Raw genomic sequence first — 23,497 nt, 5'->3', positions numbered from 1 at the left:
AATTGCTATAACCTACACCCGTTCTTTAAATCGTCTCTAGATTACTTATGATACCTAATACGATGTAAATGCTATATAACTAGTTGTTATGATTGTGTTGTTTAGGGAATAATGACAAGGAAAGAAAAAGCATGTATATGTTCAGCACAGAAGCAGCCATCCATTTTTTCCCCAAATGTTTTCCATCTGCAATCCATAACCCACAGATACAGAGGGCCAGCTGTACATTGTGATCTCTGAAATCGTACCTATCACCTATACAAATTATTATTACAGTCATCAGAGAATATAAATGAGTCCATGACAACTGAAATGTTTCCAAAGTATTGTGGAAGGTCTGACCCTTTTTATTGTATACAAACAGCACTTTGTAATTCACATTGTTATACCAATAAGATATATTACGAATATCATCGTACTAGATTTAGAGATAGAGGCTGAGAATTTCTAATCTGAAAATCCAAAATGTAAAATGCTCCAAAATCTGAAACGTTTTGAGCACTGACATGACACTGAATAAAGTGTCCATTGTGCTCCTGCATTTTGACAAGACCTGTCACTTGACTTTATGTGACAGGCCTCGGCCAAAATGCAGGAGCACAATGGACAGTTTATTCAGTGTCCTTGAGGGAAGACTAAAATGACCTTCACCCACTATGTATAAGGTATATATGAAACATCAATGAATTTCTTCTTTAGACTTGGGTCCCATCCCCAATATATTACATTATGTATATGCAAGTATCCCAAAATGTGGGGAACAAAAATTGAAATTGGAAACAATTCTGGCCTCAGGCATTTTAGATAAGGAGTACTCAGCCTGTATAAAAGTGTACATGACTTAATATTGTAAGTCCCTTGTAAGTTTGATTGCCTCAGGACTCACATTTTCAACTGTGTGTAAGGGAATTACGTCGTACTGCCCTAACTCCGCCATCGTGTGTAATGAGTTGGCGTTGTCCTGGACATTTAGAGTGTTACCAGTCGTGTGTATGTGGGGAAACTGAGAAAAGAGCTGCTCAAATCCTTTCCTGTGTTCTGCAGTTCACATGAAGGACCCTGGCCGAGAACAGCCCCAGGTGCCCAGGTTAGGCAATGCCATTTCGTGTGGGTGTGGGGGTAGGTGTGCGTGTGTGTGTGCGTGTGTGTTTTGATGTCCATAAAATACTCCAATTCACTTAAGGGGCAGCTAGAAATGGAAGATTAAAATGATGAAAAGGGCTGGGTGTGGTGTCTCATGCCCGTAATCCCAGCACTTTGAGAGGCTGAGGTGGGTGGATCACTTGAGGTCAGGAGTTCAAGACCAGCCTGGCCAACATGGCGAAACTACAAAAATGAGCCAGGCGTGGTGGCATGTGCCTGTAATCCAAGCTACTCAGAAGGCTGAGGCAGGAGAATGGCTTGAACCCAGGAGGCAGAGGTTGCAGTGAGCTGAGATCGCACCACTGCACTCCAGCCTGAGTGACAGAGTGAGACTCCGTCTCAGAAAAAATAATAAATAAATAAATAAAAGGATGAAAAAGACAAGATCTAGAAAGTCTGACTGAAAATAAGAGGATCCAGGCTAGAACATCAGCCTGGGAAGTAGACTAGATGACTGTTTGAAGACTCCTTTTATCTGGATTTCTGTTTTTTAATTTTATGACTCTGAAGACCTCTTCAGAGTATAGTAACACAATGTCCTTTACTTGGTACTTTCACCAAAAGCCTCGTTTCCTAGCCCACTTTAGCCTTAAGCAAGTGACCTGGAAATCCTGCATCCTACACTGGGGACCTTGGCAGTATGTCTTTACACAGCCTTGTAACGCTTCATACAGAAAATCTCACAAGTGACCCTCTGCTCTTCAGTTTTACCATCCAGCTTAGACACTTGCACATGTAAGCTCTGACAGACCAGAAATGATCATTCTTCTCATTTCACCACAACCAGGAAAACTAGTAACTTAGGAAGACCAGAGAGGGTGTCGTCCTCCACAGGCAAGCATACCAGAAGGAAAAATGTAAGGGTAAGAGCTCTGCATCACTCACTGCTTCCAAATATCTATTTTTCTTCTCTCAAATGTTAAAAGGCCATCCCTTTCCAATGTCAGCGTGCTGTGCCTCAGTGAGTGTAAAGCATTTGTTTCTCCTGGAAAGTGCACAACAGGGATTTTCTAAGACATGGAAAATGATTGCCACACGCACATCAGATGGATCCCACGTGAAGCAGAGTGCAGTCCCTTTGTTTCCTTGTTAGCATCACCCGGCTCCTCTATTTGTAGAGCTGTAATAAAAACAAGTTCTTTACTGTGCGTCCTGTTGGTTTATACCAACCATGTCAGGTCCATAAACCATGGTATATTAAAGTGTAATAGACTGTGTAAAGAATACTAGGAAGATATTCCAACCCTTATCCCTTCCCCTTATTTCACAATTTACTGCCTCCCAGATGGGCATCCATAAATATGGCTTAATTGTGTTTGGCATAAAAGCCCCACTTTCTTTGAAGAGTGACCGCCTCCTTCAGCCACTCTCGTTGTATGAGTGCCACCCTCTTGAGAATAAAAACTTTGGGTATTTGGGGACATTTAAATGGTGAATGTTCTTAGTCTGAATATTTTATGGAAATACCATTTTATTTATAAAAACTTTCTCTCTTTCAAAGTTAACTCTGGAAAATAGTATATTTTAAAGACTCAATCTGATAGAGATGAAACTGGAGGGTTAAATCTATTTGTGCCTCCCTATAGTGTTAGTGCTATTTGTGCCTGTGTTAATGTATCAATCTAAAAGCAGAACATAAGATGGACATAGTATTCTTTTGCTTTTCAGTTCCGCTCTACTCTTTACTCTTTTGTTGCAAACAAAAGATGGAAGATTAGAAATTCTGTGCCAAAAAAACAGGCACTTAATGTGTAGGGACTGTGTTCTGCTAACATGGGTTCTTCTGTTGTATACTTTTCCATCTGTCAAACAAGTACACAAGACTGGGCATGGTGGGTCACGCTTATAATACCAGCACTTTGGGAGGCTAAGGCAGATGGATCACTTGAGGTCAGGAGTTTAAGACCAGCCTGGCCAACATGGTGAAACCCTGTCCCTACTAAAGATACAAAAATCAGCTGGCCATGGTGCGTGCCTATAATCCCAGCTACTGGGGAGGTTGAGGACGGAGAATCGCTTGAACCTGGGAGGTGGAGGTTGCAGTGAGCTGAGATTGTGCCACTGCACTCCAGCCTGGGTGACAGAACAAGACCCTGTCTCAAAAGAAAAAAAAAGATAAGTACACAAGTGCCTACTAGGTGATAGTTGAGAGAAAAACTCTGAAACGGATTTTGGTTGCAACTCTGAAGGAGCACAGAGTCCAGTGGAAAAAGCCAACTGCCAGCCAGTGATCTTGACATAGCCTTCTGTGTGCTATGATGAGGAGTTGTGTGGAGATAGTGTGTTTGGATCTCCACAGAAAGAACCACTCACCACATTATGCAAGAGAGGCATGGAGGGCCTCTCAGAGGAGATTTTCAAGCTTGGTTTTTGAAGAAAGAAAAGACATTCAAACAGAAGGATAGGAGAACAGCAAGGAAGAGAAGGCATTAGAAACAGAAGGAGCAAAGTGCCCAAAAATAAAGACACCATGCAACAAGTTGAGTCCAGAGAACAGCCATGAGTCCCATGCAGCAAGGAGCTCTGGGGATGAAAGTATGGGGATAGCAGGAAGCACGCGTGAGGGGCTCACTGGGAACTGCCAATGCACTTTGTCTTCAGAGGGGGAACCAGTGAGAACGTTAAGCAGAAAAGGGGCATAGTTCACTTTGTCTTTTAAAACGGCAGTTTTGGTGGCAACAAAGAGAATTGAATTTACTGTGCAATGAGGGGAACCAGTTACAGGTCACCATATAGAGTCTAGAGGTTAAGGAAGAAATCTTAGCTCTCAGGAAACTTACCTCTTAAAAAAAGACTCCTGGATCATTATCTTTTATTTGGGATTGGGGAAGTGATCCAGTTAATCAGGTCAAAGATTACAGAACTCAGTGGTCATTAAGGGGAAAAAACAGGTGAGAGTAATCATAAGTACCGCTCCCCTCACACCCACCCCCATGACTCCCGGTTATTTGTTAAATTATAAATAAGTTTTTCTCTTTTTCTCATGACGATGAAATAAAACAAAATGAACTGAAACAGCAAATAAAATGACTTCAGGTCAGACATAGGGAACCACCCTTTTGTAGAAGAGCCTTTTACAGGCCATGCTAAGGACGTCAGCTCAGTGAGTGAAATGAAAAAAACACTAACGTTTTGAGCATAAAATGATAACAACCAAAATTCTTGTCTACTGAAAGCAGTTATGAACATTCTAAAGAAAGCATGTTGTGTGAAATTTTGTGATAACCACGCCAAAGTCAGAAAGCTAGAACAGTGACTATTAGCATTTGCTTGTAGCCAATCGACAATAAATGGCCGCCATTCTTGAATGCCCACCGTATGTCAGTCACTAGATTAACCTCACACGTTCAGTATATCTCATAGTCACAAGCACTTTGCAAGGTAGATCTTACTATTCCCATTTTATGGATAAGGCTCAGTGGAGTTAAGTGATTTTCTGAAGATCACCCAGTTCATAAGTATCAGAGCAGAAATTCAACCCAGGTCCGCCTGATGCAAAACCCAAGCTCTTTCCTCTATGCTACACTTCATTTGACTTTGGCAAAACAGCCAACCCTTTGGAAGCTTGAACCCCCAGCAACCATGGCATGACGTTGAACTGTCAAAGACCCGACTGCAAAGACTGACTGCAACTCTGTGGGTGGTAGGTATCATCATCTCCATTTGACAGAGCGGGAAACTGAAACACAGGACACTGTGATTGATTCATGACACTCAGATGACACAGCGAGGCTTAAAGCTTGGCGTTTAGGTGTTGTGAGTTCTGATTTGCATTCCTTGGGCCCATAGCCGTGGAATAGAAAGAGCCATTTCTGCTTCACTTGGTAGGCTACGGAACTATGAACTTGAGAATTGTTCTTGTGGAGCAATTTCATGATAACTAATAAAACAATGGCCAGCAAATGAACCAGAAAACAAAATTTCAGGGTATTAAAGGTTTACACAAAAGCCAGCAGTCTTTATTCAGTCAAGACTGTATTAAATAAAATCCACATATGTGTCTCTTTTAACAAAACACCTTTTGAGGAAGCCATGTTACTTTCTCTCTGTGACACAGAATTATGAAAAATGTTACTTAAGGAGAAAATTTACATTTAAGAAAAACCAGGTAGTCTGCCAGTGACATAAAAATTGTACCATGTTATAAGCGTGTCACCAGGCAAACTTACCTCTCAGCTTTCTCCAAGCATTTCCCAAGATTCACCATCATCACAGCATGCAAGTAACCTTGGTAAAGACATTTAGGAGACAGAATTTATGTTAAGCAAAACTTCTCATTTTTAATACTCTGACTTATTTTCCTTATTGCTTTTATTACCTTGAAAACTGTGAGACCATCAGTCACTATTGATTCCTACGAGTTGGAAAAGAATTATATTTAACTCATGGCAGACAATAAGAAAGCTTCTTATAAATAAGAGAGAGGAGGAAAATAAGAACAAAAGTGTTTAGAAAGACAATAAATAGAGAAGAACAAGTTGAGGGATGCCTTTTATTTCCCTACCTCCCCATACTGAGTCTGACAGTTCCTCCAAACCCATCTGTCTCCTAAGATACATACCCCCGCTTCACCTCACATTAGTAGTGTCCCAATTTAAATCCCAAAGCGGGCCAGGTATGGTGGCTTGCACCTGTAATCCTAGCACTTTGGGAGGCCAAAGTGGAGGATCGCTTGAGCCAAGGAGTTTGAGACTAGCGCATATATATATATATATAAAATACTATATGCTATATACAATATATGCTATATATACTGTATGCTATATATTATCTGCTATATATAATATATAATATATAATATATGCTATACATAATATATAATATATACTATATATAATATATGTATAATAGCAAGACCTCATCTCTAAAAAATAAGGTAAACCAGGCACGGTGATGCACGCCTATAGTCCCAGCTACTCGAGAGGCTGAGGTGGAGGGATTGCTTGAGCCTAGGAGTTTGAGGCAGCAGTGAGCTATGATCATGCCTCTGCACTCGAGCCTGGGTGACAAAGTGAGACGCTGTCTCAAAAAAAGAAAAATGAAGCATCTAAATCCCGCTATTTATGTGGCTTTGTAGAATAGAAGACTAAGTAAATTTTACACATCAATTTGAGCCACTCCTAGTCAAAGAACAGTTCATCTAAGACTTGTCATCTTCAGTTTCAATATTGCCTTTCCCTTTGTGTACCGAGCCGCAGTGGGACGTGCTCTAGCTGCCCAGGCATGCCTAATTTGGTAACTCATGGAGAGTCTCCTTCTATAGTCCTCCATCTATGCTCTGGATGGGTTTTTTGGTTTTGTGTTTTGTTTTTATTGTTACTACTTATCAAAAATTACTTACACTGATTCTTATTCTCTCGGGTTTAATTATTTGTCTTCCCCAGCAGGAACAAAAGTTCTACAGGGAACTTTGTTTGCTTACTTCACTGGTGGATCCCAAACACCTGGGATAGTGTCTAGCGCATGGAAGGAAGGAATAAACCCTCCTATGTTATGACGTCAGCAGCTACTAGAGGCTGAAATCAGAGGTTGCAGAGCCACACGTGGCCAGCAAGACTGTTCTCTTTGTCATATTATGTTTGAATTTTTTTTAAGTTGGAAACATTCATTTAGAAATCCCTTTCTAGCTTCTAGTCTAAAAAACTAAATCTGGTAATAGGACCAAGTGCTTGTTCTCTCGTAAATGGAGTACAGCCTTCCCACTTCCCTGCAATTCCCTACTGTCTCTCCCACTTTAAGGCTATCAGTTCCCGTGTTGAAAAACTAGAACTAGAATGTTAGAACACTGGGATTCTTATACTTGGCCCACACTTAGCTTGTTTGTTGATGGTATTAGAATTTGAGTTTGTGACTCCAGTCTTTAAACATGGTTCTTCCAGGTAATGTATTTGTGTTTTGCTTGGAGCATCTCAAAGACTTAAAATGTGTAATGGCCTGGTTGGAAATTTTACACATTCAAGTGAGAGAAATATTTTAGGCTATTAGAGCCTCCAGGTCACACCACAAGGGTAGATGCCTTTTTTATCTGTACATGGGCAAAATTAGGAAAAATTTAGATGACTAATTTCTTCTCATTTTCCTGGAGGCGCTTTTCCCTAAACCCTCGGAGTTTCTGCAGTGTGCATTGGCTCTTAATAATACCTCTTTTTACATGTATTATCTCATTAAATCTTTACAGCAGCTGTATGATAATGGTCACTATGGCTATTCTCATGGGACAGATGAGGCAATAACTAAGCATTTGGTCTTAACTAACTTGCCCAGAGTCACACAGGTAGTAAATGGTAGGGCCAGGTTTAATAAAATGGTGGTGTTTCAAAATCCCTTATTACCTTTCATGAAGTATCACAGCATAGATCCTAAACATAAGATTCTTTTTTTTTTCATTCATTTTAAATCATTGTAGCCCTAAATTAAAGGAATCTGAAGGCTTGTATAGCTTACGTCTCGACTTTCCTATTTTTCTGGTATTTTTAAAGTGTGAGAGTGGTATTTTCATATACAATAATATATCTTCTGATTGTAGAGAAGGATATATAAAAGAACCACCCTAAAATGAAAACTCTTGATAATCCTATAGAAAGAACATAGGTTCTTGACCTGTGGATTCAGAGTTGTATCTCAGTATCGTTGATTTTCTTAGTAACCTCATGAAAACATTATTCTGACAAGAGTCCACAGGCTTTCCTAGACTGCCAAAAGGGCCTGTGGGTGTGGAGGCAGTATGTGCAAGATTCCCATGACTCTGAGCAGAACTGAACTGTTGCAAATGCTACTGAGTTTATTATGTTCCCGTGTTGGTTTTGTTTTTTGTGGGAACATTAAGGGGGAACATGATGAGATGTGCAAGAGTGAGCACATGTCCTGATCTACCCAGATTGCCCTAATTCATGTCTTTGTCCAGGTGTAATTATTAATATCATTCTCAAAAGTGTCCCAGAGAAAACAAATTATTTGGCCTCTGTTAGCTATGTCTGTTATCAAGACTTCATGACTAAAACACCAAAAGCAATAGCAACAAAAGCCAAAACAGACAAATGGGATCTAATTAAACTAAAGAGCTTCTGCACAGCAAAATAAACTATCATCAGAGTGAACAGGCAACCTACAGAATGGGAGAAAATTTTCGCAATCTACCCATCTGACAAAGGGCTAATATCCAGAATCTACAAATAACCTAAACAAATTTACAAGAAAAAAAAACAATCCCATCGAAAAGTACGCAAAGGGTATGAACAGACACTTCTCAGAAGAAGACATTTATGCAGCCAACAGACACATGAAAAAATGCTCATCATCACTGGTCATCAGAGAAGTGCAAATCAAAACCACAGTGGGATACCATCTCAGGCCAGTTAGAATGGCGATCATTAACAAGTCAGGAAACAACAGATGCTGGAGAGGGTGTGGAGAAATAGGAACACTTTTACACTGTTGGGAGTGTAAATGAGTTCAACCATTGTGGAAAACAGTGTGGCGTTACTCAAGGATCTAGAACTAGAAAAACCATTTGACCCATCCATCCCATTACTGGGTATATACCCAAAGGATTATAAAATCATGCTACTGTAAAGATATATGCACACGTATGTTTATTGTGGCACTGTTCACAATAGCAGAGACTTGGAACCAACCCAAATGTCCGTCAATGACAGACTGGATTAAGAAAATGTGGCACATATACACCATGGAATACTGTGCAGTCATAAAAAAGGATGAGTTCATGTCCTTTGCAGGGACATAGATGAAGCCAGAAACCATCCTCAGCAAACTATCACAAGGACAGAAAACCAGACACCACATGTTCTCACTTATAGGTGGGAGTTGAACTATGAGAACAGATGGACACAGAGTGGGGAATATCACACACCAGGGCCTGTTAGGGGTGGGGGTTTGAGGGAGGGATAGTATTAGGAGAAATACCTAATGTAAATGACAAGTTGATGGGTGCAACAAACCAACATGGCACATGTATACTTATGTAACAAACCTGCACATTGTGGACATGTACCCTGGAACTTAAAGTATAATTAAAAAGAAAAAAAGCAGTGGTGGCAGATAAAGCAAATGGAGTGCTATTACCAGGACATGTGCTAGAGGCTACCCATCCCTGAATTCAGACCTGCTGTGGTAAAGAATGGGTGTAATTGAAGCTGTAAGATTACACAAAGGAGATGACAGAAGAAAACATTTTTAATCATGATCTCTCTTTTACAGCCAGAAAAGAGCATAAGATGGAAGAAAGTCACTTAGAGAATGCACAGAAAAGGTAAGCAGCTCTAATGTGGCCCCAGTTCTTTCTTTGACTAGCCATTCTTTTGTGTTATTATTATGAAGTGCCTTCATTTCACTATGCAGTTCTATCTCCAAAACATTTTCACTTCCCCAACTGAAACTTTGCACCCTTTGAACACAGATTTCCCATTCCCCTGTCCCCAGGCAGCCACCATTCTACTTTCTGTCTCTGTGACTTTCACTACTTTAGCTACCTCATGCAGTTGAGGTCATCTAGTATTTGTCCTTGTGTGACTGGCTTCTTTCCTGTAGCATAATGTTTGACTAACCATACTTTCGGCCCCATGTGTTAAGGCTATGCATGCATAAGCAATAAACTTCACTTGGAAGCTGGAGTGAAAGCACTGTAGCAGGACTCAGGAATATTTTTCCTCAGGAAGCAGGGATCATCCAGAAGTGACTCACCTGCCTCACATGCATGTCATGACACTATTCTGCCTGTTTGCCTCTCGTGCATTGCTTGTTCCTGAACTGCTTCATGGAAGTCAGGGACAGTTTGATCCTTCCTAGCATTACAGCCAGATCTAACTAATTATTGTAGACACCTAAGAGACTTATTATGTCTTTCCTCAGCTTCTAGAGAAGGATATTATAAACAAGGGACAGGTAGGGAGAAGGGGCTGTCCATATGTTCAGGTGGGGAGAAGGGGCTGACCATATGCCCATACAGCATATGGACATTTCCCCCCAGAAGTTGGGGAAGACCTCAGAGGTCTTCTGTTCAGCCTCATGTCACCCACTTCAGGCATCTTCCTTGCTCTGTGTCTCTCTCTCAATAGACACCAGAGGGGAACCATTCACTCCTAATCATCAGCAGTTCTCACCCCTTAGGGCTTTTTCCTTTTTGTTAATTGACCAGGTTAGTCAACATGGCTCTCCCTCCCTCGTAGAAGAATGAGTGGCAGTAGACAGAGGTGTTCTCATATGTAGGGCTGAAATTTGAGATACATTTTGCTGGTACCAATTCTAAAAGTACTGTTAAATTAGATGAGAGGTGGGAGTAGGAGACAGCATATAAGGACAAATGAGCTTTACAAATGTGTGAGAGGAACAGTCGCCCAGTTAGGAATTTAAATGCAAATAAACAGATTGTAGAAATTCACCATTTTCCCCCTGTTTAACCACAATTTCCAAGACTTCTGAAATCCCATAGAGTCATCTGCCCTGCTTTCACAGGTGCCAACATCTTGCCCTGCTTCCCACTGTAATTACCAATAAGATTAAAATGCTGGTGAAAGCGAGGTGAAGGCAAGTCTTGCACTTTGCTAAGTGCAGACATATTCTCAAATCGTGCTTGTCATCCTGTCATAATAATCATTCAAAACTGAGATAATTCCATGGTTATGTTTTTAGGAGTTTGTGTCTCTCTACTGACCTTGTTCCTATATTAAGCTTCCCTTCCCCAATGCATAAAACTAGCACGTCTGTGTTATGGAAACATGCAGCACATAGAGAAGAGATTATCAACAAGGGCACATTGGTGTCAGGCCAAACAAATTCAGCTTCTGGGGCGGATGTCAAATTTCTAATACTTTTTCAAGATTCTTGCTGAAGGAAAAGGGGGCCCACCGTAGAGGGGCCGAAGCTGCTGCCGTGCATTAGCTCTGCGGAGGGGAGTCATAAATTCTGGTTGTCAGCGTTTTCCGTGGCTTTGTGGTGAAGGTAGTCTAGCTTTCATGTCATACATGAAATATGTTAGATCCCATCTTTAATGTAGAAACCACAGTTGTTTGGTTACACTCTTTAAGGAGGTCGTGGTCAGTGTTGCAATATTTGTGTGAGATTAGTGAATTCTTATGTTTTATTCTCAAGAGAAACAGTTTACTCTGAGGCTAAGGAATATTTGCTTTTCCTAAGCAGTTTCTGAAGGCATGCATGTAAGACAGTAAGTGAATGTGTTCCGCTTTGGATCTCAGGACTGTAAAAGTAAAACAGTTCACTTTGCTATGGGTTCTTTGATGTAATCATTGTCTGTACTTTAAAAATGTTTGGCCGAATCAAAAAGATACAAATCAGACAGGGAATTATAGCAGACAGAAGAGGGGTCAGGGACTAGTTTGCAGTGAAATAAAAAAGTTATATAAAACCAAACGTAGGATTAGAAATCAGTCTTTTAAAAGTTGAGAGCCATTTTAGAGCTATCTGCAGACAAATAGAAATTTCAAATTGCATGATTGACCTTTGTTTCCTGTATATTAGAGAAAATTCTCCTGGTTGTTAAATATCAGCAATTCTCTTGTCAAACTGCAAAAGATTTTCAGTGGTCAGCCTCTGTGAATCCAAACTGAATTTAAAATGAAGGGAGTTTTGTCTAGGAAAGACAACAGTCTAGGCCTTATGAGATCATCGTAAGTTCATATTCTAGCTTTTAGGTTTTTCTTAAACAGTGGAATAACAGTGAAATCAAATAAGGCACACTTTTTCTTTTTTTTTTTTTTTTTTTTGAGACGGAGTCTTTCTCTGTCGCCCAGGCTGGAGTGCAGTGGCGTGATCTCGGCTCACTGTAAGCTCCGCCTCCCGGGTTCACGCCATTCCCCTGCCTCAGCCTCCCGAGTAGCTGGGACTACAGGCGCCCGACACCACACCAGGCAATTTTTTTTTTTTTTTTAGTAGAGACGGAGTTTCAGCGTGTTAGCCAGGATGGTCTTGGTCTCCTGATCTCGTGATCCGCCCGCCTCGGCCTCCCAAAGTGCTGGGATGACAGGCATGAGCCACCGCACCCGGCCAAATAAGGCACATTCTTGAAGTGACTTTATCTTTGTCAAAGCTGCTGAGTGCCAAAGCCAGGCCATCCTCTGGGACTCTGTTTACTCTGGTTCTTCTGAAGAGGTTCGCTTGCTGTCTTAGTTTCCAAAACACATAGGGAAAGAAAGACTGAAATTTAGTATTTCTTTTAGTGTTTCCCACCCTTTAAGGGAGAGTAAGCAAGCAGTACCTCACAAATCCCCAGGGAGAGAGACAAGGAGGGCAATGGTTAGCTTCGGTTTAGAGTTGAGAAAATCGAGGCCCACAGGAGGAGGATGTGTTTTTCTCAGGCCGTGCAACAACCACCAAATTACTCTTGCCATTCTCTGAAACTGCACCAGGATTTGCAATATGTTAATCTCACAATCTGGACTCCAGGTAATGCCAGAGGTGTCAGGTGTTCCATGAAGCACAATAACTGGACTTCACTGTATTTTGCTGGAAAATTGAAAGATAAGTTGTTCCTCTAAACATTAGAAATGAAAGACTCTCCCTTCCCCATGAATGCTCAAATAAATATGTATCTGTATAGAAGGTAAGCTTGAGAAAGAGAAAAATGTGGCCTCCCTGGGAATAATGCATGTTATGGGTGACACAGAGGACAACTGTGTCGAAAGTAGAAAAGGGTTGGGGAGAACGACTCTTTTGTCTCTTAAATGCCTGTGTGATTGAGCATGAGCAACAGAAAGATGAAGCAGACACAGCATTTCACAGAAAATCAGGGGACCTGAATTCTAGGCCCAACCCTACCCATGAATAATGCCACGCAATCTTTCCAGGTCTCTGTTTTGTCATCTATAAAATGATAATTTGGGCAAGTCATCCTGTAAATTCCTTCCCATTCTAAAGTCCTGTGACTTTATAGGAAACGCATGGCCTGTTCCTATAGGTTATATAACTCTACTTATGTATTCCTGTGCTATAGTCAAAATGATTTTCATTTGAATTTTAAAAAGTTACATGCTAGAGAGTGTACATTTGTTTTACCAGTATTTGGACTGCCATGGAAATACGGGTTATGTCTGGGGCAGGAGTGGACATTGCCACTTTCTTCCCTTACCGGTTTTTCTTGACATTATGTATGTTTGGAATTATAATGGAGTCCCGTAAGAGATTACTGCAGTTATTGCCTTTCTCCACTTATGCACTTCCAGTCTTTTAATAACTGGGAGCCAAAATTCCCTGACCAGTAGTTTTAATTTGCATTAAAAACAGATTTATTCTTTACAGAAGCACAAAGAATTTATGGGACTCAGAGCTGCAGCTCCAGCTTGGATCTCGCCTAATCGTAGCTATGGAATCAATTAACAGTTCATCTGTGAAATGTGATAAAATCTTATGAGATACATATTGCCCAATAACTGAAAGCGAGATGAAAGTATGCTCCAGAATAGTAACGGAGCTTCAGGGTTTTACAATCGCCATTGAATAGAGTTCCATTAGAAAATCAGTATTCAGGATGGCCACAAAAAATAAAAAATAAAAAAATAAACCTGCTGTGTCTGAACAGATGATAGAGCATTGAGTAATAAACCTGGCCAGCCATTCCTGCTTTGATTAGTTTCCAACACCCTAGAAAAGGGGGTCATTTATTTAAGTGTTCTTGCTCATGGCAAATGAGCTTGTGAGGCTTGGGGCAGGTGGGGGTGAGGGGGAAAGATTGGGTTCAAAGCTATAAATTGCCGCAAAGCTAGTGCCTCCAAGAAGGGCTGCTTGGGAGGCCCAGGTAGTCTGGTGTGCAGTGAGCCTCGCTGGGATAGGTCTTGCTGATATCTGGGAATCCACTCTGGAAAAATGGGACTCTTTACTGACCAGATTGGAGATCATTTTTCAAGATCAGAAATGGTTTTGCATCCAAAACTTGCTATGCCTACAACTGTATCTATTTTTATACGTCGGTGGTTTGTATTCTTGTGTCCTATTAAGTTTTAAAAGGTAGCCCTCCTGAAGATCATATCATCTACATCTCTTATTTTACCCTTGAGAAAATTGAGAGTCAAAGATGCTGAGTGATTGACCCACGGTTACAAAGCCAGTATACACCAGAATAAGGATAGAATGGATTTTCTTGCTTTTCTGTGAAGCATTTGACAGATTAATTATTCCCAATGAGCTCTCGAACCGACCGCTGCTAATGCTGCAGTCAGCGTGTCATCAGCCTTGCGTGTAATCACTAAACATAAAATGAAGAGCAGGGAAGAGACGGGGATCTGAGATGAAGAACGAACTCAAGACATTTTACCTACACAACCCCAGAAATGATACATGCTGATTTTATACAGATAAGATGTGCCCAGGAGCATCCCGATCAAGTTCCATTTTTTGGCACATCAGTTTGAGCAAATAGATTTGCTGAGGCTTACAATAAACTTCAGTAACTATGAGCCCTCAGCTTCTGTGTTAGAGAATTAAACACATGGGAAACTGCCCCCAGCATCCCCCTCCTAATGGGTTTTAGTGTTGAGAATTTCTCACCCTCTACCTCATTCCATTTCCCCCCCTACCTGTTGCAGTTTTGAAACAACAGTAGGATATTTTGGGATGAAGCCAAAGTCTGGTGAGAAGGAGATCACACCCAGCTACGTGTTTATGGTGTGGTACGAGTTCTGCAGTGACTTCAAGACAATTTGGAAACGGGAGAGTAAAAACATATCTAAAGAAAGGTAAGGTTCAAATGAAGATTTGAATGCCTCCTTCAGGAGCCTCGGAAACTGCACTCTTAAACCTATCAAAGTGTGTCTATGTCACACGTGTCGATGTTTTCTTTCTGATCAAGTGGCCATCGGGAAAGGACTTTTGCCTCAGGGGTCGTAGGGAGATTCGGGGAAAGCTTGCTGTCCACACGGGCAGATACGTTCACATGATCTGATAAGTTACACTTTCTTAACCCCTTCCAATTACTAGCTAGTAAATGAAAGGAGGGTTGTGCTAATTTGCAACAGATTGCTTCTCTGTGTATTTTCATGTTGGCCTGGGCTAAATGAGGCAGCCTTGCTGTCGCAGACAGTATAGACAAATAAAAGTGAATGCTTTTCCCATTAATATACTGAACTTGCATCAAAGGAAAATCTCTGTGACTCAGGCCACACTTCACACAGCGTGGAAGCCCCACATTGGATTTACAGCGCCACTTCTGACTCCCCGTATCCTGCTGTGGACATCAAACTACGTGCCGCTCGGCCTCATTGCAGCCCCCGATTTTATTAGCTGGGGGTAGAAGAAAAACCTCAACTCTGAATATAGACGGGGGGTGTGTGTGTGTGTGTTCGTTTTCCTTAGAGAGATTGAATTTGCCCCTATTTATCGGAAAAAAGCATTTCTGCCTGATCATTTTTGTGATTGGGTTGCCACTGTTCTGGAAGGGGTGTCGTGGATTTCAAGTTCAAACAGGTCTCACTGCTACTCCTGTGGAACAGATGTATGAGAATGGCATTCAAAACAGAGTGGAGGGAGACAAAAAATTCCTCAGCATAAGGAAAATGATATATTTAATTACAGCATCTACATTTTACTAACCTTTGAGGCCTGACATTCCATAATTCAGTATTCTTGTTCTTCACTTTGTAATCAAAGAAAAGATATATACGTAATATATTTATAGACACATCACAACCTACTCTAATATATTTCACCTTAAAACACTAGTAAGAGGATCAAAATTGTGAGATTTTTGACCTAGTATTAGTCTCCAAATATTTTCTCAGGGAGCTAAAAAAAGAAAAAGGCCTTCTTTCTTTCCAGGGAAGTTAGCTTTAAAAACGTTTATCAACACATCTTCCCATCATTACTTCTTTGGGAACATGGGAATTAAACTGAATCTATCCATTATATAGATAAAACTGAAGCAGAGAAAAGTACCATTGTTGAGAAAATAGGTCGTTGATAATAACATGAAAAAAATCCTAAAAATCTTGGCACCAAACTCGTAGCTCTTGCCCTGCAATCACTTATTTAGCCTTTTAAAGTAAGCTAAAATAAGTTTCTCTGGAATCAATTCTCTTACAAAAATGCTATTCTTATAGCAGCATAGGAGCTGGCCAGTCTGCCCTCCAGGTCCACACACCTTAAGGCTGGGACATCCAGCAGCGGGCCTGGAATGGACAGCCTTTGCTTAAGAATTTGCACCTCAGATTTTGAGCACAGTCCTTAGTATATTTGTCCTTGGGGCCCTAAAAATGGTCTAAAACAAGCAAAAGACTAACAGAGAAGGCAATTAATTGCTTTATATGTTAAGGATCTTCTGTTGAAATACTGAACTGTATTCCAAATTAAAGAGTGTTCTCTATCATAGAAGTTAGATCAAAGAAACTGTGACTCTGTCATAGAGGTGGTATCCAGAAGTCCTTCAAAATGACAGTATCTCTGATTCCCAGCCACGGGCATTTGTGGCATTGCTTCCTGGGTGCAGCTGTTGAATTGCCTGCTTCACACTCTGTAAACCAACCCCTTTACAGGGTCATGACCTCACAAGACCCTTTTCGGTTCTTCTCATTTCGCAGTTTCAGGAGACCCTTCCTTCCAGCCATGCTCTGTGAGGATGGATCACCACGGTTTCTACCCTAAAACAACATCTCTGAACATTGATGATGACTAATAAAATATTTCTGGAGGCAGCAGCATGGTTAGGAAAATCTGTTTGTTAAGAAATACTAGCACATGATGTGTGTTACTGCTCAACCGTTTAAACAAGCTGATTAATATCCAGGGTTTTCTTAAAATGCTGAAGTGAGAACTTTGTTAGTGTTCTCTGTCTGCTAAGGATTTTAGCTTCTTACCTGTTAGAATCACACATTCACTACGGCAAAATAAGCAAATTAACTGGAATTTTTCTATTATAATTAAATGAGTAACACTATAATTGCTTTGTTTTGACATCTGTTTAATGATATTTGATATTGTAGTTTCAATTATACTTTTCCTGGAAACCCAATATATCCCAACAACCCTAAGCATCAGGAAGCAACATAACATCATTAACAAGGGCTCCTAAAAAATCAAATTCATAGCCAAAATAAAAACCTGATCATGTGTAATTATAAAGAAAAAAACTAGTGTGGGATCTCATCAGAAAAATTAACTCACTTAATTTTTAAATATATTTGAAGGCCAACTAAGTGCTCAAAATCATTGGAAAAATTAAGAATCAGTAGTAGCATTTTCAGAGGGACAGGTTTCATGGAAAATAGTGTTTTGTTTAAATTCTACTTCCAAATGAAATGGAAGTGTTGAAAACAACCTAGGCCACTCAAGGTTAATTTTAGGTGGTGGAGAATATTTACTTTTCCTATTTAGGATAGTTTTCATGAGTACACATTAGTTTGATGCAAAATTGAGATGAATGCATCTTCATAACAAGATAACTTCCCCTCATAAAATCCAGAATAATTTCTAAACGTACAAATGACCACATAAAAATGTGCTAAGTTCTTGTGCCTTGTGAGTGAACAATAACCTTATTAAAACTGGTGTCAGAGCACAACTCTGTGGTTCAGTAGAGGAAACAGTGTTTCACTAGGGAATATGGTTTACCTGGAGATTAACTGTATCTTTGGAAGAGCAATCTACTGTGTTGCGGTATATTAATGGCTTTCAATTTTCCTTGGCATTCAAGCCAGTCTTAAGCAAAAGAGCAAACCTCTGAGCCCAGGCACAAATCTGAAAGCGCCACTTTCTAGACGTGCAGTCTGTGACCCACTCAGTCATTGTGCTGCCCCTGGTATCAGGACTCATCTTTCGGTGAAGCATCCCAGGTCCCGTCTCTTATCCCTTCTGAATACATGCGGGACTGAGCAGTGTAAAAAAAGAGCTGGAGACAGAGAGCTGAAAATAGGCGTTTTTACCCTTCATCCCCCCACCCCCACCCCCATTAATTGGCTATGTGATCTTGGGCCAGTCACTTAATCACTGGGAACCCAATTGTCACATCTGTAAAATATAAGTATTAGGATGAAGCAGGAATGAAATGGTGACTGTGAGCTCTTCTAGCTCAAAATCTCTATGAATCTAGAAGCTACTGTTGTAATTTTCTGAGGAACTGGTGTTTCGCTTCTGCCATAATGCCCCTCACCTTTGCTCTTGAGCTGTAGGGGCTCTATTGGACGATATTTCAAGCAACGACTTGCAGGTGAGTTGGGAGAGAGGTTAGGTGCCAGGAAGAATTTTCACTGCCCTCTTGAAATTGGTAAACGTCTGTAGCTGCCTTGCCTCACCTGAACCCCCAGTTCTTCTCATAAAATACTAATGTTGGCCTTTGTTTTGTTTTCTTTTGAGTTACTCAGGCTAGAGTGCCATGACACAATCACAGCTCACTGCAGCCTTGACCTCCTGGGCTCAAGCGATCCTCTTGCCTTAGCCTGCTGAGTAGCTGGGACTACAGATGTGCATCACCATACCTAGCTAATTTTATTTTTTACTTTTGTAGAAACAGCATCTCACTATGTTGCCCAGGCTGGTCTCGAACTCTGGGCTCAAAGAATCCTCCTGCCTTGGCCTCCCAAAGTGCTGGGATGACAGGCATGAGCCACCACGCCTGGTCCTCATGTTGTTCTTGAAGATCACATTTTTTTATGGAGCGTGGACACAAAATATTTTTTTCCCTGCTCATCTGTATCCAACATTGCATTTATGATGTATCATAATCCAAGGTTTATTTTATCCTCAGAAGCAGCTTTGCCTCACTTTTACCTTTTCACGCACTTTTGTATTTGTACCTCCTGATATCCAAACATTCAATGAATTTTTGGTACACGCATTTCTTCCACCTGTTAAATCAATAGATTGTCCAAGTATATGCATAACTGCAAGGAGGTAACCTAATTTTGCTGATACCTTTATTGGCTCTTCTTTACTCTTTTTTTTTTTTTTTGGCTCCTTAATTATTCTGTGTGATAGGACCCTTACTTACAAAACATTCCACCATTTAGGATATCCTAAGACTGCCCCCACCTATGCCCACACATGCACACAAACCACTGCCTCCCACAAAATGAGCTGTGAATTTGCAAAAGGTATAGAAGGCCTAGGGGAGTCATGACTTCAGGAATAAAATCTGGGCACATAATTCACCCTGAGCCAAGGCAAACTTTCTTTTTTTTTTTTTTTTTTTTTTTTTTTTTTTTTTTTTTTTTTTTTGAGACGGAGTCTCGCTCTGTTGCCCGGGCCGGAGTGCAGTGGCCGGATCTCAGCGCACTGCAAGCTCCGCCTCCCGGGTTCACGCCATTCTCCGGCCTCAGCCTCCCGAGTAGCTGGGACTACAGGCGCCCGCCATCTCGCCCGGCTATTTTTTGTATTTCTTAGTAGAGACAGGGTTTCACTGTGTTCGCCAGGATGGTCTCGATCTCCTGACCTCGTGATCCGCCCATCTCGGCCTCCCAAAGTGCTGGGATTACAGGCTTGAGCCACCGCGCCCGGCCGGCAAACTTTCAAAGTGCCGTTTAAAAACCCCATAATGGGTAAGTAATGAGTGAATGAGAAGTTTGGTGAATTTTATGTGAAATGAAAATAAGAAATTTCACTATACACATAGCTATACTTTACACCATAGGGGAATGGATAGTTACTTTGTTTTTTCTTTTGGGGGCGGGGGCTGTTTTTTAAATTACCCAGCCACATACCAATAGGGTTTTTGTTTTAAATATATTACTTGCTGTTATTATGGGTGATTATGGAACTGCTGTACCCTTGACAGAAGATAGTTCAAAGCTGTTGTGAGGCTGTCCTGAAAGCTGTTCTCAGAGCTCCCTGCTGCTCAGGTCACTTCAGGACCAAGAGCTGGGGACTTGGAGATGCTGTCACTCAATCCACAAACCACTGACTGCAGTGTAGACACTATGGGAATTCTTCTCTTTACATGATAAACTTATTCCTAGAAAAAGCTACATAAGTAAAATTTTTATTTATTGAATTCTGCTTTACTACTGACATACATACATGATAATTTCAGTAACCTGTAACATGTTAACTTTCTTTTCCTTGCCCTGTGTTATGTAGTTAAATGGCTTGAATTCATTTAACTACTAAAGAGCTGCTTATTTTTTTAAAATCCCTTAATAATACAGTCACCCTCTAATTAATTGGCAAAACTTTGAATTTTCCTAAATCACATTTAAAAATGGTTCTGTGCAAATACACAAACAGTAAATGCTCCAAGACCTAACGGATAAACAGAATTATCATAATCACAAAGAATAGCCAGGCACAGTAGCTCACGCCTATAATCCCAGCACCCAGCACTTTTGGAGGCTGAGGTGGGTGATCACCTGAGGTCTGGAGTTCAAGATCAGCCTGGCCAACATGGTGAAACCTCGTCTCTCCTAAAAATACAAAAATTGGCCGGGCATGGTGGCGCATGCCTGTAATCCCAGCTACTCAGGAGGCTGAGGCAGGAGAGTCACTTGAGCCTGCGAGACGAAGGTTGCAGTGAGCCAAGGTCGCGCCACTGCACTCCAGCCTGGGCAACAGAGTGAGACCCTGTCTTGAAAAAGAAAAAGAAATCACAAAGAATAAAACCTGCTTATTCCCCAAGCAATAAATTTAAAACTATGTCTGCAAAATTGAAAATATGCCATAAATAAGGAGAGAGGATAAACTAAAAAGCTGTAAGAATTACAGGATCATTTGTTTAAAAAAACTATACACATCTCTTGGCCCTCTCTTCTCTGAAAGAACCATCCCATCTCTTCTTTCCCTTCTAACTTCTTTTAAAAGAATAATTTGCGTTTATTTCCTTATTTCCTTTTTCATACCACACACTCCTTCCTGTCTCAGTAAGGATAACGTCTTGGCTGCCATAACAGAGACCAAAATAACTGTTGCTTAAACAAAGGAAAAATTAATTTTCCTCTGGCATAACAATCTGAACGCAAGGAGTTTGGATGTCAGGAACCCAGGTTTCTTTTCTTTTGTGGCTGCCATCCTTAAGGTAAGGTCCTTATTCCCAAGGTGTAAGGGGGCACACGTCAAGTCTACCACCACCGATGCTGCTGAGTTCCTGCCAGTGGCAAGGGGACTGCACAGCCTTTCCTTTTAATATTAAATAGCAGGAACTGGAAGGTGCACACATCACTTCCACTTTATCCCGTTGGGCAGAACTTAGTCTCATGGCCATACACAAGGGAGACCAGGAAATGCATTAGCTGGGAGCCATGTCCCCGCTAAAGACTCACGGTTTCCATTACTAAAGGAAGCAGGAGAACTGCATATTGAGACTGTTACCAGACTGTGTCACATTTCCTAGATGTGAAATCAGATGACTCCTTCTAACTCTTTGCCACTGCTAGTTTTTGACACTGATGGTAGTTTCCTCCATCTCGAAATGCCTCATTGCTCTGATAGTATATTCGGTCTCTCTGCGAAGGTGACTACTCCCCTTCTTCATCTCCCTCCTTAACTCCTCTGTTTCTTCTATTCCTTAAGTGTGGGCCTTCCCCAAGGTAAAATCTCAGTGTTCCTCTTTTCTACTGTATACTCTCTGTGTAGCTAGTCCCAACTGTTTTCACAGCTTCACCTATCACCTCATTCCCAAGGCCTCCCAGGTTTTAGACCTAAATTTCCTACTGCACACTAAACGGTATACCCAACCTTCATCTGCAATTCAGTATGTCTCCGTTGGAAATTACTCTGTCTCAACTAAGGCCTATTCCTCTTAGGCTCCCTAACTTTCAATTGCAACACTATCCTCCTCCTTGTAGCAAAAGGCAGGCTGGAAATGAGAATGATCTTTACTGGTACAAAATTTATTTTTCATCTATTTCTGACTCTTTACAGTTTTGCCTCCCTCATGGTGATTGTTCTTTACCCTGTATTTGAGGTGTCTCTGCCCTAGTTCAGTAGTCTATCATCTCTCACTTGGATTATTGAAACATCCTTCTAACTCTTCTGTCTGCCTAGAGGTTTTCTATTTCCTCTTTAAATGTCCCTGAATATTGCATCCAATTATCTTTCCAAAACAGAAGTTAGATCATATTTATCTCTTTAAACATATTCTGTGGTTTTCCATTGGTCATGAAATAAATGAAAGATAATTAGCCATGGTTGGTACTTTAATTTATTAACATACTGAGTTCTCACAACAGCCTTGGGGGGGAAAAAAAAAAAAAAAGGTTTATTGCTATTTCACAGCTAAGCATGAGAGAGTAAATGGATTTCCAATATCATAGTTTCATTAATAAACAGAATGAGGATAAGAACCTAGGTCTTTTTTTTTTTTTTACACTAAAGTTGAGTTCTTTCAAGAACTTCATACTCTCCCCCAAATTATAGCATGCCCTCTGAGAACCTGCCCTAAACTCACTCTCCAGCCTCATTTCCTATAGCCTCATCCCTCTCTGCACCTACTGTGACCACTCACTGTCTCACACCTGCACTTTCTTTCCTCCTGTTCTCATTGGATAATTCTTCATACCGCATTGCCCCCCATTATTTCCTGCTGATCAAAATAGAGTCGTCCTTCAAGGACTGCCTCCAGAAACCAGGTTCTATAGAAATTTTCTGAAATCTCTCTTAATAAAAGAATTAGCTTTTCCTATGAGTTCTGATGGCATTTTCTTCTTACCCTCCTTTAGCATTTAACTCATTCCAGCTTGTTATTTTAGCAGTTGATGTGTATCTTTCCACTTCTAGGACACAAGCCTGTTGTTTGCTGTCTCTTGTATGGTGCATTCTCTAGCACACAGCTAGATATTGAAAGAGCATTGAAGATCCTGGCTGGTATAAGAGTTTGGAGGAAGAATTGATCCAAAGGAAATGTGGAAGCTACAGGGAGCTTTGAGGAGACACTTAGCCGTAATCAGGACCACCCTAAGCCAAGAGTTTTAGAGGAGATTCAGAAGCCGGTGGGGCAGTGTTAGAGATCAACAGCTCCCATACCTGGCAGATCTCCCAAGTCACCTGGAGGCCATTGTAAAACTGTAAACAGAGCTACTGAATCAGAATACCAGAGTGTAGAGTCTAGAAATCTGTGGTTTTAGAAACTCCCCACAGAGAGGGCAGAGCAAGAGCACATTTCGTGTTTAGTTTTCCTTAATAAATGCCTTGGCTTCACCATCCTCTTGTTTACATGTACCAGGTGAGCTTTGGAGATGAGAGATTGACACCTTCCTAGTGATTTCTTACCTTCAGCCAAGTTTAGGAACTCCTGGGCTCAGGTGATCTTACAGTTGTCTTCCAACCCTGACTTCCTGCAGTTTGAAGTAGAAAATGAGCTGGGCATTGACAGAGCAGATGAATTTGGCTACATAGACCTGGGGGTTTACATTATAAAGATGCGAACTTGGGTGACTCAACACGCTTTTGGAGGAATCACACGCAGTGTTAT

The 23,497-nt window shown here is 40.9% G+C and overlaps 1 protein-coding gene across 2 annotated transcripts in view; it reads left to right on the top strand.

Moving 5' to 3' along the window:
• The window catches only part of FMN1 (formin 1), a 389,651-nt gene that overhangs the window by 346,268 nt on the left and 19,886 nt on the right, over positions 1–23,497 (top strand). For both annotated transcript variants that reach the window (XM_025390157.1, XM_025390158.1), the window contains 2 exons: positions 9,361–9,412; positions 14,697–14,846. In XM_025390157.1, coding sequence (XP_025245942.1) covers positions 9,361–9,412; positions 14,697–14,846 — 202 coding nt within the window. The remainder of the gene's footprint in view (positions 1–9,360; positions 9,413–14,696; positions 14,847–23,497) is intronic.

The sequence above is a fragment of the Theropithecus gelada genome, chromosome 7a (genome assembly GCF_003255815.1).
Source record: "Theropithecus gelada isolate Dixy chromosome 7a, Tgel_1.0, whole genome shotgun sequence".
NCBI lineage: Eukaryota > Metazoa > Chordata > Mammalia > Primates > Cercopithecidae > Theropithecus > Theropithecus gelada.
The sequence above is the reverse complement of the archived record's forward strand: the minus strand, read 5'-3'. Positions and strand labels throughout refer to the sequence as shown.